Below are 16,194 nucleotides of genomic sequence, written 5' to 3' on the forward strand. Positions count from 1 at the left end.
ACTTTTGTGAAAACTCAAATATCAAAACCTCAATTTTTATTATTATATATAATTTCATTATTTATAAGAGTGAAGTTTAAATAAGTGTAAAATTAGAAGTATAATTATATTAGGAGCAAATAATCTTCATAAATATTTTATGACCATGCTATAAAAAGATACATTTATCCTTGAAAAGTTTTAAGCATCTTTAATATATCTTTTGCCCTTTAACTGATACTTATTTGATGTCAAAATTTAGTTGCCCCAACTCAATACAGAAGACATATACTAAAAAAATCTATTTCATAAAGTTAATCTCTATTATAGACTGATATGGTTCCTTTTATTTTACTTCAATTCAATCCCATTCAATCCATTTCAACAACAACTTATGGAATACCTTTCATTTCCAGGCTTTTGAAAGATCTTGGGTACACAAAAGTGAGTTCATAGCTTAATTGAGAATTAGATGCAGAGTTAGGTATTGTTGTCTCTTAATAATTTCAATTAAAATGATTCCATACTTTTAGAGAACAGCTATAATCTAATGATCGACATCATTATTTTTAGAGAACAGCTGTATCTGTCTACATCTAAGTTTCTACCTCAGTTCTCTGTATATCTTCCTCACAGTAAATCCATTTAAAAATATTTCTGGCATATTCTTAGTTTCATGTTACGAGTTTTAGGATATGTGTTAAAGAGTGTATATGGGTTGTGTTTACCAACGTGTGTTCTAAATGCAATACTATTTTGCTGCTGCTGCTGCTAAGTCACTTCAGTGTGTCCGACTCCGTGCGACCCCATAGACGGCAGCCCACCAGGCTCCCCCGTCCCTGGGATTCTCCAGGCAAGAACACTGGAGTGGGTTGCCATTTCCTTCTCCAAAGCATGAAAGTATAGGTTGTTTATTTCCTGACCTGTCTGGAGTCCACTATAGTATAGCATCATGTCTTCCCTTAGTGGGGACTCAAAATATTTCTCTGAATAAGTATAGCATATACTTTTTAAAATTTAGAATCTTAAACATATTAACTTTTGTTGGAGATAATAGTCGATATAAAACTAGAAATTTCTCCTAGTCTTCTGTTTGGAGTTTTGTGCTACTAGTATATTGTTTATTGTGACTACGAAACATGAAATGAAAAACTAATAATCACATTCAGCATGACAGATTTGGAGATGTCCCCCCCCTATTAAAAGGCATATTAATTCTATTTTTAGGTGTATAGTTCTGACATGTTCCCTGAAAAATTCTCCATTAACTCTCATGGGTACTGAGATCATACAGCATATCTTCTTATAGTTTTTAAGTTAGAAATAGTTTTCACATATTGCATATTGTTGTCTACCCCTCTTGTTAATGATACAGTGATTGGTCAACATAATCTGGCTGTATTATAGGGGGGCAAAATGTAGTCCCCGGATTTTGTTATAAGACTATCCAGCTTATCTCTGGCTGCTCATTTGAAGTTAAATTGGTACTACTTCATGTACAAGTTTAGGCCTCAATTTTTGTCCTATCAAAAGTCATAGCCTACAAAATGCTTCTCTTTAATAGCTGAGACTCATGACTGATCCCTGCATGTTGGTGGATGATTTCACATATCAATTTGGAAAATCCACTTTAGAAAACAGAGCATTAAGTGTGTGTTACAGTATTCTTTGTATTCATCTGGATTTCAGGGATATCTAATTAATTTTTCTTTTTGTCCTTACTTTGCTGTGTAACTTTAGGTATGCTATATTAAGTTTTCTTTAAAAAATTACAAGTTTTTTCTAAAAATAGTTAGACAAGTAAATGAGAAGAATGTTGAAATGTAAATGCATAAACCCACTGAAATGTGCAGTAATATATAGAATCAAGTAGACAGCAGTTATTTTAAGACTTTAATCAATATATTATGTGGCTCAGATTTATAGATTTTAGCTACTTTTTATTCCTCATGTAAAAGGCAAATCTTTTTTCCCCCCAAGATAAATTGTTTTTCTGGTAGTCATCCTTTTGTATTGAAATTAAAACTCTTAGAAGTCAAGTCTGCTTAGTGAGTTGAAAGAGTAAATTCATTTTGACTTACTCCTTACATTTATGACTGGGGAATCTTTTAAATTTTCCTAAAGAGAATAATAAAAAAAAATCACATGGAAGATGTATAGGAAATACTGTTTATTTGTTACAACCCTTTTTAATTCCTAAAGTTTGTCTTTTATTTTGCAGTTACCTGTGGCAGATTCCATTAACTATTGTGGTAGGAAATAGAAGCCATGTATCTTCAGAAGCAATTATTTGGGTGTCTAACAAATCAGGTAAAACATATATTTTCCTCTGAGGAACTACTTGGTCTCAAATAAATGTTTAGCAACTTAACTTCTGGTTTCAGCTGTTATAAACATGTGAATAAAAACAAATTAGAGAATATAGAAGAATAATCTCTATAAAATTAAGTATAGTCTAATTTCAGTCTATTGATATAATTATTAAATTTGTGTTTTTGATTGTAAAGAGAAAAATAAAAACAAAATTCTTATAGTATTAGTTTTAACTGTTTTAAACTGCATTATTTTGTAATCCCAAATGTAATTAATTTATAATCATAGTTCCCAATAGAGCAGTATGTCAAGCACTGAAACACTGGCCACATATTTATTTATTTATTTTTTAATTAAAAAATATTTATTATTATTTTTTTTTAACTTTACAATATTGTATTGGTTTTGCCATACATCAACATGCATCCGCCATGGGTGTACACGTGTTCCCCATCCTGAACCCCCCTCCCACCTCCCTCCCCATATCATCCCTCTGGGTCATCCCAGTGCACCAGCCCCAAGCATCCTGTATCCTGCATCAAACCTGGACTGGCGATTCATTTCTTATATGATATTATACATGTTTTAATGCAATTCTCCCAAATCATCCCCCTCCTCCCTCTCCCACAGAGTCCAAAAGACTGTTCTATACATCTGTGTCTCTTTTGCTGTCTTGCATACAGGGTTGTCGTTATCATCTTTCTAAATTCCATATATATGTGTTAGTATACTGTATTGGTGTTTTTCTTTCTGGCTTACTTCACTCTGTATAATAGGCTCCAGTTTCATCCACCTCATTAGAACTGACTCAAATGTATTCTTTTTAATGGCTGAGTAATACTCCATTGTGTATATGTACCAAAGCTTTCTTATCCATTCATCTGCTGATGGACATCTAGGTTGCTTCCATGTCCTGGCTATTATAAACAGTGCTGCGATGAACATTGGGGTACACATGTCTCTTTCAATTCTGGTTTCCTCAGTGTGTATGCCCAGCAGTGGGATTGCTGGGTCATATGGCAGTTCTATTTCCAGTTTTTTACAGAATCTCCACACTGTTCTCCATAGTGGCTGTACTAGTTTGCATTCCCACCAACAGTGTAAGAGGGTTCCCTTTTCTCCACACCCTCTCCAGCATTTATTGCTTGTAGACTTTTGGATCGCAGCCATTCTGACTGGCATGAAATGGTACCTCATGATCCTCTACATAGAAAACCCTGAAGACTCCACCAGAAAATTACTAGAGCTAATCAATGAATATAGTAAAGTTGCAGGATATAAAATCAACACACAGAAATCCCTTGCATTCCTATACACTAATAATGAGAAAATAGAAAGAGAAATTAAAGAAACAATTCCATTCACCATTGCAATGAAAAGAATAAAATACTTAGGAATATATCTGCCTAAAGAAACTAAAGACCTATATATAGAAAACTATAAAACACTGATGAAAGAAATCAAAGAGGACACTAATAGATGGAGAAATATACCATGTTCATGGATTGGAAGAATCAATATAGTGAAAATGAGTATACTACCCAAAGCAATCTATAGATTGAATGCAATCCCTATCAAGCTACCAACGGGATTTTTCACAGAGCTAGGACAAATAATTTCACAATTTGTATGGAAATACAAAAAGCCTCGAATAGCCAAAGCAATCTTGAGAAAGAAGAATGGAACTGGAGGAATCAACCTACCTGACTTCAGGCTCTACTACAAAGCCACAGTCATCAAGACAGTATGGTACTAGCACAAAGACAGAAATATCGATCAATGGAACAAAATAGAAAGCCCAGAGATAAATCCACGCACCTATGGACACCTTATCTTTGACAAAGGAGGCAAGAATATACAATGGATTAAAGACAATCTCTTTAACAAGTGGTGCTGGGAAAACTGGTCAACCACTTGTAAAAGAATGACACTAGAGCACTTTCTAACACCATACACAAAAATAAACTCAAAATGGATTAAAGATCTAAACATAAGACCAGAAACTATAAAACTCTTACAGGAGAACATAGGCAAAACACTCTCTGACATACATCACAGCAGAGTTCTCTATGATCCATCTCGTAGAATATTGGAAATAAAAGCAAAAATAAACAAATGGGATCTAATTAAAATTAAAAGCTTCTGCACAACAAAAGAAACTATAAGCAAGGTGAAAAGACAGCCTTCTGAATGGGAGAAAATAATAGCAAATGAAGCAACTGACAACTAATCTCAAAAATATACAAGCAACTCTTCCAGCTCAATTCCAGAAAAATAAATGACCCAATCAAAAAATGGGCCAAAGAACTAAATAGACATTTCTCCAAAGAAGACATACAGATGGCTAACAAACACATGAAAAGATGCTCCACATCACTCATTATCAGAGAAATGCAAATTAAAACCACAATATGGCCACGTATTTAATTCCACTTTCCAGCTATCTTCTCTTTATTAGACTGGCCCTTTATATAGAATGGGTCTGGCAGTAGTTTCCATAAAATTAGATAATTATAGAGCCAGATATGAGAGGCCTTGGTAGCTCATCAAACCATCCTTTAGGTAGGGTTAATGCTCAAGGAGCAGAGAAAGATGGGATTCTATTCTGTTTCTAAATATCTTAAAGTAAGATAGTGACATTTCAATTCACTATCAGAAAGCTATTTCTTGAAACCAATCCAAATCCTTCATGCTAGAGTGTGAACCAGGTCTCTTTTATTTCTCTTTTCCACTGAATTGAAAAAGCAATGATCATTTTTATGTAACAGCTCATTTAGATTTAAATGGTCGAGTATTCCACATTTTGTTTTTCTTACTGTTTTCTCATATTCTGCTAATATATCTTTTCTTACTATTTTATAAGCATCATTTTAAACAAATCTTTTCTTGAAATAAGGTGAAGTATAAATAAATAACAAAATACTGTTTCTTCCCCTCAGTCTAGTTATTATTCAGTTTAGTTCAGTTCAGTCAGTCAGTCATGTCCAACTCTTTGCAACCCCATGAATTGCAGCATGCCAGCCCTCCCTGTCCATCACCAGCTCCCGGAGTTCACTCAAACTCATGTCCATCGAGTCAGTGATGCCATCCAGCCATCTCATCCTCTGTCATCCCCTTCTCCTCCTTCCCCCAATTCCTCCCAGCATCAGAGTCTTTTCCAATGAGTCAACTCTTCACATGAGGTGGCCAAAGTATTGGAGTTTCAGCTTTAGCATCAGTCCTCCCAAAGAACACCCAGGACTGATCTCCTTTAGAATGGACTGGCTATTATTAGGGAGATGTAAATGGTCAAAATACATACACACATAAATACAAGACAAAGGTTTTACAGCAGAATCTAATCTGCTTACCAGAAACATAAACTCTTGTTTCTCCAGTTGAATTTTTATTCAAATGTTCATGTTACTGTATTTTTAACACATATTATGAAAATATGTGCTTTCATTTATATACACTGTGTGTAAAACATTCATATATAATGTAATGATGCACTGAAAGGCTTACTTTAAAATGTCTTGGTGTATCTCCTTTTAAATTGCTTACTATAATCTATTCTTTTCATTTCTTTGAATTAGTTTTTATAACATGCTTTGAGTTCACACTTACTGTATTTTCTTTATACTTCTCTTTTACCTTCATGTAGTTGCTTTATTTATCTACATAATTTATTATGAAATGATGAGTGGAAGCAGTGAGTTCCTATTGTAATAATTCAGCTATTAGAATGAAGTCTTTGCTCCATAGAATTGCTAGCGACACAAAATAGAAGAGTTTTCAGAAATAAAGTAAAAAGGTAGAAGGTAGAATAGAAATGGGAAATTAGATACTGATCCAGTGTCAGGATCAGCCCCAGCTTTCACATTTAGACAGTGTAGGGATTCAGGGCAAGTCTGATTCTTCTTCAACTCTTTTCTCAGGGTCCATTTCCTCTAACTCCCTAGTTATTTCTATGGTGTTATCCATGATGTCCACAGATTATCTACAATAGTATCATGACCTTTATTTTTATTGAAGTTTGGTTGATTTACAATACGATGTCAGTTTCAGGTGTACAGAATGGTGATTCAATATTTTTGCAGATTATACTCCATTTTGGGCTTCCTTGGTGGCTCAGTGGTAAGGAATCCACCTGTAATGCAGGAAGATCCTGGGTTGGGAAGATCCCCTGGAGGAGGGCATGGCAACCCACTCCAGTGTTCTTGCCTGGAGAATCCCATGGACTGAGGAGCCTGGAGGGGCTATGGTCCATAAGATCACAAAGAATTGGACATGACTGAAGTGACTGAGCACACATGCCCACATACTCCATTTTAAATTATTACTATCATGGCTTTTCTTGACCAATGACCACAGGTTGTTGTACTGGTATTTGAGAGATTTTTTTTTTTTTTAATTTATAGTCTTTTATTGTTAATCAGAAATAATAACAACATGATATTTCAAGCCGTAGCTTGCCAAAAAAGTCCTCTGTGGTCACACATTTGATTGTTACACACAGCTGCATAGTTTTGGGCAACGTGTAACTCTAGGAGATGATATTTACATGGACTGTGGTATTACTTTGGCTTCCCTAGTGGCTCAGACACCTGCAGTGCAGGAGATCCTGGTTCAGTCCCTGGGTGGGGAAGATCCCCTGGAGAAGGAAATGGCTACCCACTCCATTATTCCTGCCTGTAGAGTTGCATAGACAAAGGAGCCTGGCAGGCTGCAGTCCACTGGGTTGCAAAGAGTTTGGACATGACTGAATGATGTTCTTACTTGCACACCCCCTCACTCCATGAGTGCAATGTGTCATATTCCATTAAATCATAGCAGTCTTCTGATTGATAAAATGTAGTCTCAGTTGAATGTGGAGGCTTTTGTTTGGAATTTCTATACCAAGTAAATGTTTCTTGAAAACTTTATGAATACATACATCTGGAAGAACTTTACAAGTGGGACATAAAACAAAGGCAACCTTCCTAGTTTCCATGTTTATTCTCGTTCTCAGTGAATTTAGTTCTATCTTGAACTCCTTCATTCTGATGACAAATAAAAAACAGAAACCAGTCAAGGATTAGGGAAAAAAGGTTAAATTTGTATCCTTTTAGATCACCTTTTATCCTCAAAATATAGTCAACCAATATTAATGAAAAATGTTTCTTCACAGATACGGTAAGAACATATTCTGATCAATTCTTACCAACATATGTTAAACATTCCACTTTTTAATTATAACAGATCGATGCTTTTATAATTTTTCATCATCAATAATATCAATTTGATGTCACACGATACTAAGGTCAAGTCATTAGTGAACAATGTAAACAATATAAAATGTGAATTTGATTTGTATCATTATATGTTCTTGACACTTCAACTTTTTGTTGTGTCGGGTGGTTATCTAATTAATTCCAAGCTAAGGCACATATCATTTTAGGTTAAACACAGTTTTAAAACAAATTTTTGAATTATTGAAAGTAGGTAAAAAAATTTTTCTCTTTTGTTTTTACTATGAAAATGCTGAGAAAGCAAACATTTATACATAGTAGCCCTCATATTGACTGACTATTAACTAATGTATAGTGGAAGGAAATACACTTAATGACAGATGTTAGGAAAGAAAAATTTCAAAGGGAAATTGATCCTGAAAATCAGAAGTAAATATTAAAAATAGCATAATGCTTCCCTTAAATATTGGCTCATAGGATTCTCATAGCCTTTAAGGTATTTTTTTTTTTAGTCTCTACTTTCCAAATGAGAAAATTAAGGCTTGAGAAATAACGTGCCAAAAATGTCTTAGGAACTTGATTTTCTTTTCTAAGTTCATTTATGACACACATGCACACACAAGATCTAATACTTTGGTAGGTTACTTTGCAGATCTGTCAGTTTCAACACCTGGCCATAGGATGCACATGCATGGTTCTCTATAATCTCTACAGAGCATGATCTAATTTGATTCTCACAAGAAGCCAATGAGAAAACCAGGGTGTGTTATTATACGTTAATTTGTTTCACATGCTTCCCCTTGGCATCCTGGTTCACGTTTTTGTTTTAAATTCTCATTGTTCTGCAACCAGCCAGTACTGAGTGGAAAGATCTGATCTACTTTCTTTTTCATTCCAAAAGGAAGAATAAAATATAAAGATATAAAACATTATAAAATGCCAACTACTCTGTGCCTTGATGTAGTTTAAATCTCATGCCATTTTGGATATATTCTAAATATAAATTTTAATTGTTACTACTAATACTTGAAATATAACATCCATACTTTTTACTATAGTACTCATCACACACTGTACCTCATTAGACCATTGGAAAAGATCTCTTTAAAATTCATTGCTTGCCATTAGTTAATCTGGAGAACATTTTAGAGATATAATTAAGTAAAATGGAAAAGATATTTAAAAATCTATTACAAAATCTTTTGGGGAATCATTTCTCCAAGGATTTCATTTATAGCAAAGATATAAAAATATCCATGAACAGTAATAACCTTCAAGTTTTAGTTATTAATTTAATAATAGAATATTTAAAAATAATAGATTCTTGCCTTTCTTTTTCTCCTCAGATAACATAGAAGGTGTAGGGATTGTTTTCCTGTTTTAATTTGTCTCTATTCTACCTATAAGTTGTTGAATTCAAAAGCTCAAAAAACTAGAAATAAGTGCATTATATGAAGGTAAGTTATAACATCTATATAAAATATCAGGAGGAAGTAGCTTTAAAAAACAGATTTAATATAGAAATCCATGACCATTTCAAAATTGTAAAAAGTTTTATCATGTATTTATTAAGCCCAATGCTTTAATATTGTAATTTCTTCAAAGAATAATCACTTGCTAGATGAAAATGATTAAACTTGTTCTTAACCCATATGAATTCAATAACAATTTTTAAATGTTTTGTTATCAATGTTTAAAAGTTTTGTTATAAAAAAATCTTATCATTCCTAAAGAGTTAGGGTTACTCTAGAGAAACAATATCATCAATATTTCAATCAGTTTTTGTTCAGTGAATTCAGACATGATTAACTAAAATCTCTATGAGAACTAATTTTATATGCTGTTTTTTAGATTATTTGTTTTTACTTTTACATTTGTAAAATTGGGTGACATTCTAAAGCTTCACAGAAATTGTGTGGGTAAATATTACATTTTTGAAAAATATGCAGATACAAAGTATTAGAAACTTGGAAAGTTATAAATATTTTAGAGTAATATCTGACAGATTTATTTTTCTAAGTACCACAGATTAAGCTGTGTAAAATCTCAAACTAATAAATTATCCCCTTTTGCCATTGAATCATACAATTGGAAGGATCCTTAAATGGCATTACTTGGCCTTTAGGTTATAGGTAAGGAAATTGAGAGCCAAAAACAATCAATGGCCTAAGTTCAAACATTTTTATATAGGAGAATAGTTACAACAATACAGGTTTTGTACTCTTTTTTAAAATTTTTTATATATATATATATATATATGTATATATATAGTTCAGTTCAGTTCAGTTCAGTTGCTCAGTCATGTTCGACTCTGCGACCCCACGAACTGCAGCACACCAGGCCTCCCTGTCCATTACCAACTCCCGGAGTTTACCCAAACCCATGTCCATTGAGTCGGTGATGCCATCCAACCATCTCATCCTCTGTCGTCCCCTTCTCCTTCTGCCCTCAACCTTTCCCAGCATCAGGGTCTTTTCAAATGAGTCAGCTCTTTGCATCAGGTGGCCAAAATATTGGAGTTTCAGCTTCAACATCAGTCCTTCCAATATATATAGTAGAGTTTTAAATAACTTCATACATTATGCTACTTCTATGAAGCATGAGTCCTGACGGCATCAGCAACAAAGTGATTAGAATTGTAGACTACAGTCTTAGGAATTCATAAAAGGCTGCCATAAAAAGTGAATGAGTTCTCTGTATCATATTTGAAGGGGTTAAATATGTTAAGTTATAAGATTGCTTTTACTGGCTTCCTTTAATTGAATTAACCAGTGAATGCAATCAAGTTACCATTTTCCAAAGTGATTCTAATAAGCAAAATTTATTATCTTTGTTCTAATTATATGTAGTAATATTAGAGCTTTAAATGAGGTTCTTTTTCCCAACATGATTGATGATACTGGAAAATCTGTTATTTATTAGCACATTCAAAAAGCACAAGGAAAAGGGTAAGAAATAACAGTGACTTTCAAATAAATGAGCCCTATTGTTTTAATCACTTTCTTCCTGAATAAAATAAGTAGATTATGCACCTGAAGCCTTTTTCTTATTCCAACCACAGATACATAAACAATCTAACTGAAAGCCACATGAATGCAGTAGTAGATTTCTTGGTTATATTTATCTTGAGAAAGATAATTATATATACATAATAGGGCTTTATCAAGAATAAAAGTGTTAATTATAAGAAAACAGTTAATTGAGTAATAGTGAATAAGAAACTAAAGGTTTTCTAGCAAATTCTAACCATAGTGATTAATTGAGTAAAGAGTAGATTTCAATTAGGTATTTAGAATGGTGTCCTCTTTTAATTATTGGTACTGTGACATTTGATATTAGGAAAGCATACTTCCTTCTATTTTAACTCATAAAATTGAAAATCTCTCTTACCCCTAAAATGCTGTTTTCAGAACACCATAGGATAACTTTGGACAAAGGAAGCTGGTTGCTGGGGAACATCAATCAAACTGGCTATTTTAGAGTCAACTATGATTTAAGGAACTGGAGATTATTAATTGATCAATTAATCAGGAACCATGAGGTAAACTGGACTTACTCATTAAAGATCTGTTTAGACATATAAACATCTGCCATTTTAATCCTAAATAACTCCATTTTTGTGTTTTTGTTTTTTTTTTTGGTTGACCTCATAGGTTCTCTCTGTCAGCAACCGAGCAGGTTTGATCGACGATGCCTTCAGCCTAGCCAGGTATGTTTTTCTGTGGATCTCCACAATAAAACTAGCACTCTTAAGACTGCCTCTGTTACACTAAATAGTATATATGCTTTGAATCAGAAATCTTTTAAAAATAATTTCTATCTCACATCCTTTGTGTTTAGATATAATCAGTGGCCCAAACTCTTGATCAATAGTAGCTGTAGGGTATTTCTGAGCCAGGAGAAGCTTGATCAATTTTCGCCACAGGTTCAATTTAACACTCAAGATTAATCATCTCTTTCCAATTTCATTAATGAAGTCTACAAAATGACCATTGTGCCATATTTAATTTTTCATGGAAAGTACCTTCAAGCATCAATTTTTTTCCTGACATATACTAGTATATCTTTTTTTAATGTATTTTTGAATGTGATTCATTATGAAAAGCTTGTGCTGCAAGACAGAAATAAATATTCTACTGGGTAAAGCTGTTCTGAACAAAATATATATCAATCTTGTAGCAGAAGTTTTAGTACTAGTTACAGTAATATTTGTTTCTAATAATCTATTTTCAGAGTTATATTTATAATATTAAAAAATCAGATATTCTTTTGAATAGTCATTAGCTATTCCTTTAAAATAAGGTTGATCATAAACCCAAGCTATTTTACTCAATTTTTAGGCTAAATAGTAAAATAAACTCAGTTCTTTTAATATTTTGTGTTGCTTCATGTCCAAATATAGTTTTATTTTAATAATATGATAAGACTGGACAAAAATTTAGAAATGATAGAGGTAGAGGAAAGTCATATATGAGGATAAAGATTCAGAAAGATATGAAGACTTTCAAGAAAGTATTAGATCTGACATGAAGATTACTTTGACAGAGGAGTTTGGAGAGTGCAAAAAGCCAGTAGGAGAGTATGTATTACCCTGAAAGAGAAGCAGGCAAAAGAGAGACATGTTAAGGGGTCCACAGGAAAAATTAAGGTACTGGAAGGTAACTCATATTACCAGTTAATAAAAAATAAAGATTCCAGACACTGTTTTGTTTTACATATAATAATTTGTAGAATTCTTACAACCTTATAAGTAGATCTACATTATTATTATTATTCCCATTTTATAAGTGAGGAAACAGGCTCAGAGAGGTCAAGTAAGTTATCTAAAGTCACAGAGCTAGTAACTGACAGGGACAGGGCTTTGCGTATATATATGCAGTAATATAAGAGCCAGGTAATATAGGAAGATGGAGAGGGGGATTCGAAATGATAGTTCATGTGAATCTTTATGGGTTTGAAATGATGGTGAGAAAGCAAATATATAGTGACGTCCTAAAGAGAGAGGCAGATGGAAACTGAAAGGAAAGGAGATTTGTGTTACATAATAGAAGCTATTTTTAAATGAAATATTTTAATTTTAGTAGATGAATTTTTTTCAAAAATTAAATTCGTTGTTGAACATTGCTTTAACAATTTTTGAAGCCTTAAATGTTTGCAAGTAAACAATTTCATTATCATTTATACATATTTACCAGGGAAATATGCAAATCTCATTGAATATATATTAAAATTTGTTCTATTGATCATGAAATAGGTCTCCCATTAGCATGGAAGTAAATAAACCCCAAGGTAAATTTATTCTGCATTTACATGAAACACTCTGAAGTTACTTGGAATTCTTCATGTTTTAGTGTAAGCTAGTAAATGTTTTGAAGTTTTGCTACCAGCCTATTTCACCCTTCTTTCAGTTTCCTGAACATATTGCAATTCTTTTGGCTTCTTTATGGGTAACACACAGAAGAGTAGCAAATATTTATCAATATACATGTTCCAGATACTGTACTAAGGCTTTTATGACTGATTTTGTCCAGTCTTCTTAGTGAACCCATTGAGTAGGTGTGATTTACTCCAGCCGTGTTATAGCATGTTATAGACATGGAGGCTGAGAGGGGTTAGCCTCTTAGCTAAGGGTGCACAGGTTTCAAGTACGGGATGGGAGATCACATTCACCTCAAGACGTAGCACAGCAGAGCCTGTGACCTTTGGTCAGGATGACTTTGCCCATTACATGAAATTCTTCTCCTCTCCCCTTGTCTGTTAGGAACATTACTATTCACTTAAAAAAATTTTTTTTTCACTTGCACCACCTTACCTGAAACCTGCCTGTCCTCCCCGGCAAGACTAAGGTGACATCTGTGTATCTGTGCATTGGCAGTTGTCACCTTATAGTTCAACTACTTTTCTGGGTCCCTATGATTTTTGAGTGATCATGAGGGTAGGGCTTGTCTCATCCTTATGTTACTACTGCCTAACTTAATCTTTGATACTGGATTATACCAATATATATTTGTTGAATGAATTGCTGATTAATTATTGATTACTCAGAACATAAACTTTCAGGCCCAGTATTTTTTGTGCAATTAAGTACACATATTCTAGGTAATTTTTATGGTTGTTTTTTAAAATATATAAAAACTACAAGAATGCATTCTGGTTGTACTGATTCAAACAAGAGAGATAACAATGTGAAACTTTTGTTTTTCTCCTTCTGTGACCTCCCCTAGCTTTTATCCTCAGATAAAATGATTAATATTTGATGTATATAAATCTGGCCCTTTTCTAACAATTTCAATATTTGATGTATATAAATCTGGCCCTTTTCTAACAATTTCTATACAGTTTAATTTTTTACATGAATAGAACTGTTCTCTGACTTGTTTATAAAAATAAGTCTGAGGAGCTTTATTCCACTTTTTCTAAATTTTCATTATTATAATCAAGACTGCACTGAATGTCCTTGAACAGTCTTTTGTTGTACATGTATGTATTTTGGTACGATTGATTCTTGAAAGTGGAATTTTTGGTTTAAAGAGCATAACTTTTTTGATAAACATTGCAAGTTGTATTCCAAAGGGTTTCCCAGTAGAACCCTCCATCAACCATGTATGAGGGGACCCAATGCCCTCATTGCCTACAGGATAGTAAACAATATATATCTTTTACATTTTTGACAGTATGGAAACAAAAATAAGGTTTTTTGAAGTTGTTACAGAACTAGTTAAAATAACTTGTGCATCTTTTCCTATACATCTTCCATGTGTATTTAGTTTTCTTTTATGAATTGTTACCCAGTTAGAAGAAAAAGAAAAGTCTAATAGAAGATGGGTGAGGTGTTTTTCCTACTCTTTTCCTATATATTTTGGATGTTTTGAGGTTTTAAGCCTTTTTGTAGAAGATGATTTTACAGGATTTTCTCTCAATATCATGTCTTTTTTTTTTTTTTTAACTTTGTGATGTATTTCATCATCTCAATGGCTTTTAATTTACATGATATTCCATTTGTAGTTTTCTGTTTCTCTGGTTCTGCTTTCCATAGGAGACCCTTGCTATATGAACATTTTGAAAATGTTTCATTTTTTTATTTGTAAGCTATTTTATTTTTACATCTATTTTCTCAACCCCTTCTTCTCTAATGAGTTTTTATGTATAGCACAGCTTTCTTTAACATTATACGTTTATAACCAGTTATTTAATTCTGTTTGTTTACAAGACCTTTCTTATTCATAGATCTGAAATGATTTCTTTATCTTAATGCTGATATTTTTCTTTGAGGGGATTGGTTTGGTTCTGTTCACCGGGTCTCTGTTCTTTTTGGCACTAGTACCACGTTGTTCTGATTAGCTTAGCTTTATAGTGTGTTGTGGTTGGCGACATTTCCTCTTGTTCAAAATCCTACATATTTTTTCTCTTAAGTATAGGTCTCAAAATCAATTTGACAAAGCCGTTAAAAATCCTGCTGTAGTTATGACTGAATGTGCATTGGATTTATAAGTTAATTTTTAAAGAATTAGCATCTTTTCAAATGTGAGTTTTCCAATACCAAAGCAGTTATCCCCACTTATTTAGGTCCTTAGTGTAGCTTTATTTACATGAGTTCTGGTGATGTCATATTATTCCCTCATTTTTTTTTTAAATGATATATGCTTATATAGGAAATGGCACTGCTTTTGCACTTACATGTTCTAATTTTCATTCCTTGTGTGTAAGGAACTAATCAGTTGCCTTGCAAATGTCATTGTATCATGACCTGAACTTTGAAATTAGTGACTAAATGCCTAGATTTTTTTTTTTTTTTTGTAAGTGGTCCATCATGTTTGTTGTTGGGCTTTGTTGTGATGAAGCATTGCTAGATCTGGAGATATAAAAATGAACAAGATGCAGTTCTTGTTTTCAATGAGTTCATGGTCTAGCAGGGACAATACACTGTAGACAATAAACTATATTCAGTGTGTCAATATGATGAATAAAATATTATGAAAGTGTTGGAAAGTAAAGAATTAATGTGGTCTAGAAAGATTGTTGTTGTTCAGTTGCTAAGTCATGTCTGACTCTGTGACCCCCAGAACTGCAACATGCCAGATTTCCCTATCCACTCTCTTCCTGAGTTTACTCAAACTCATGTCCATTGAGTCACTGGTGCCATCCAACTATTTCATCCTCTGTCACCCCCTTCTCCTCTTGCCCTCCGTCTTTCCCAACATCAGGGTATTTTCCAGTGAGTCAGCTCTTCACATCAGGTGGCCAAAGTATTGGCGCTTCAGCTGTAGCAACAGTCTTTTCAGTGAATATTCAGGATTGATTTCCTTTATGATTGACTGGCTTGATCTTTCTGTCCAAGGATGATGGGCATCATATAGGAAATAATATCAAGAGAATGAAAGTTTGCTATGAAAATCCATTAAAGGTTTAAAAGTAGCAAAATGAGAGCAGGGGAAAATGTAAACTAGAGGATGGATTTAAGGCAAGGGAACTCTGCAGTGATACTCATGGAACAAATTGATTAAAACATAGATTTGAGAAGGAGTGGAATTGGCAGTTAGATTATATAAGAACTCATATTGAAGTTATTTATTCACTTACTATAGTAGAAACTGGAAATTTGGAATATTTGCCATAGAAAATATAATAACCACTGGATATTAAAAGCCATTGACATGCTCTGATTTTAAAAAGCTGTGCAAGTGTGTATCAT

The 16,194-nt window shown here is 33.2% G+C and overlaps 1 protein-coding gene across 1 annotated transcript in view; it reads left to right on the forward strand.

Moving 5' to 3' along the window:
- TRHDE (thyrotropin releasing hormone degrading enzyme) overlaps positions 1-16,194 on the forward strand; it is a 448,987-nt gene that overhangs the window by 351,299 nt on the left and 81,494 nt on the right. Inside the window, exons 10-12 of the mRNA XM_002687170.7 lie at positions 2,201-2,289; positions 10,913-11,043; positions 11,156-11,211. Of these exons, the coding sequence (XP_002687216.4) occupies positions 2,201-2,289; positions 10,913-11,043; positions 11,156-11,211 (276 nt within the window). The remainder of the gene's footprint in view (positions 1-2,200; positions 2,290-10,912; positions 11,044-11,155; positions 11,212-16,194) is intronic.

This window comes from Bos taurus, chromosome 5, assembly GCF_002263795.3.
Source record: "Bos taurus isolate L1 Dominette 01449 registration number 42190680 breed Hereford chromosome 5, ARS-UCD2.0, whole genome shotgun sequence".
NCBI lineage: Eukaryota > Metazoa > Chordata > Mammalia > Artiodactyla > Bovidae > Bos > Bos taurus.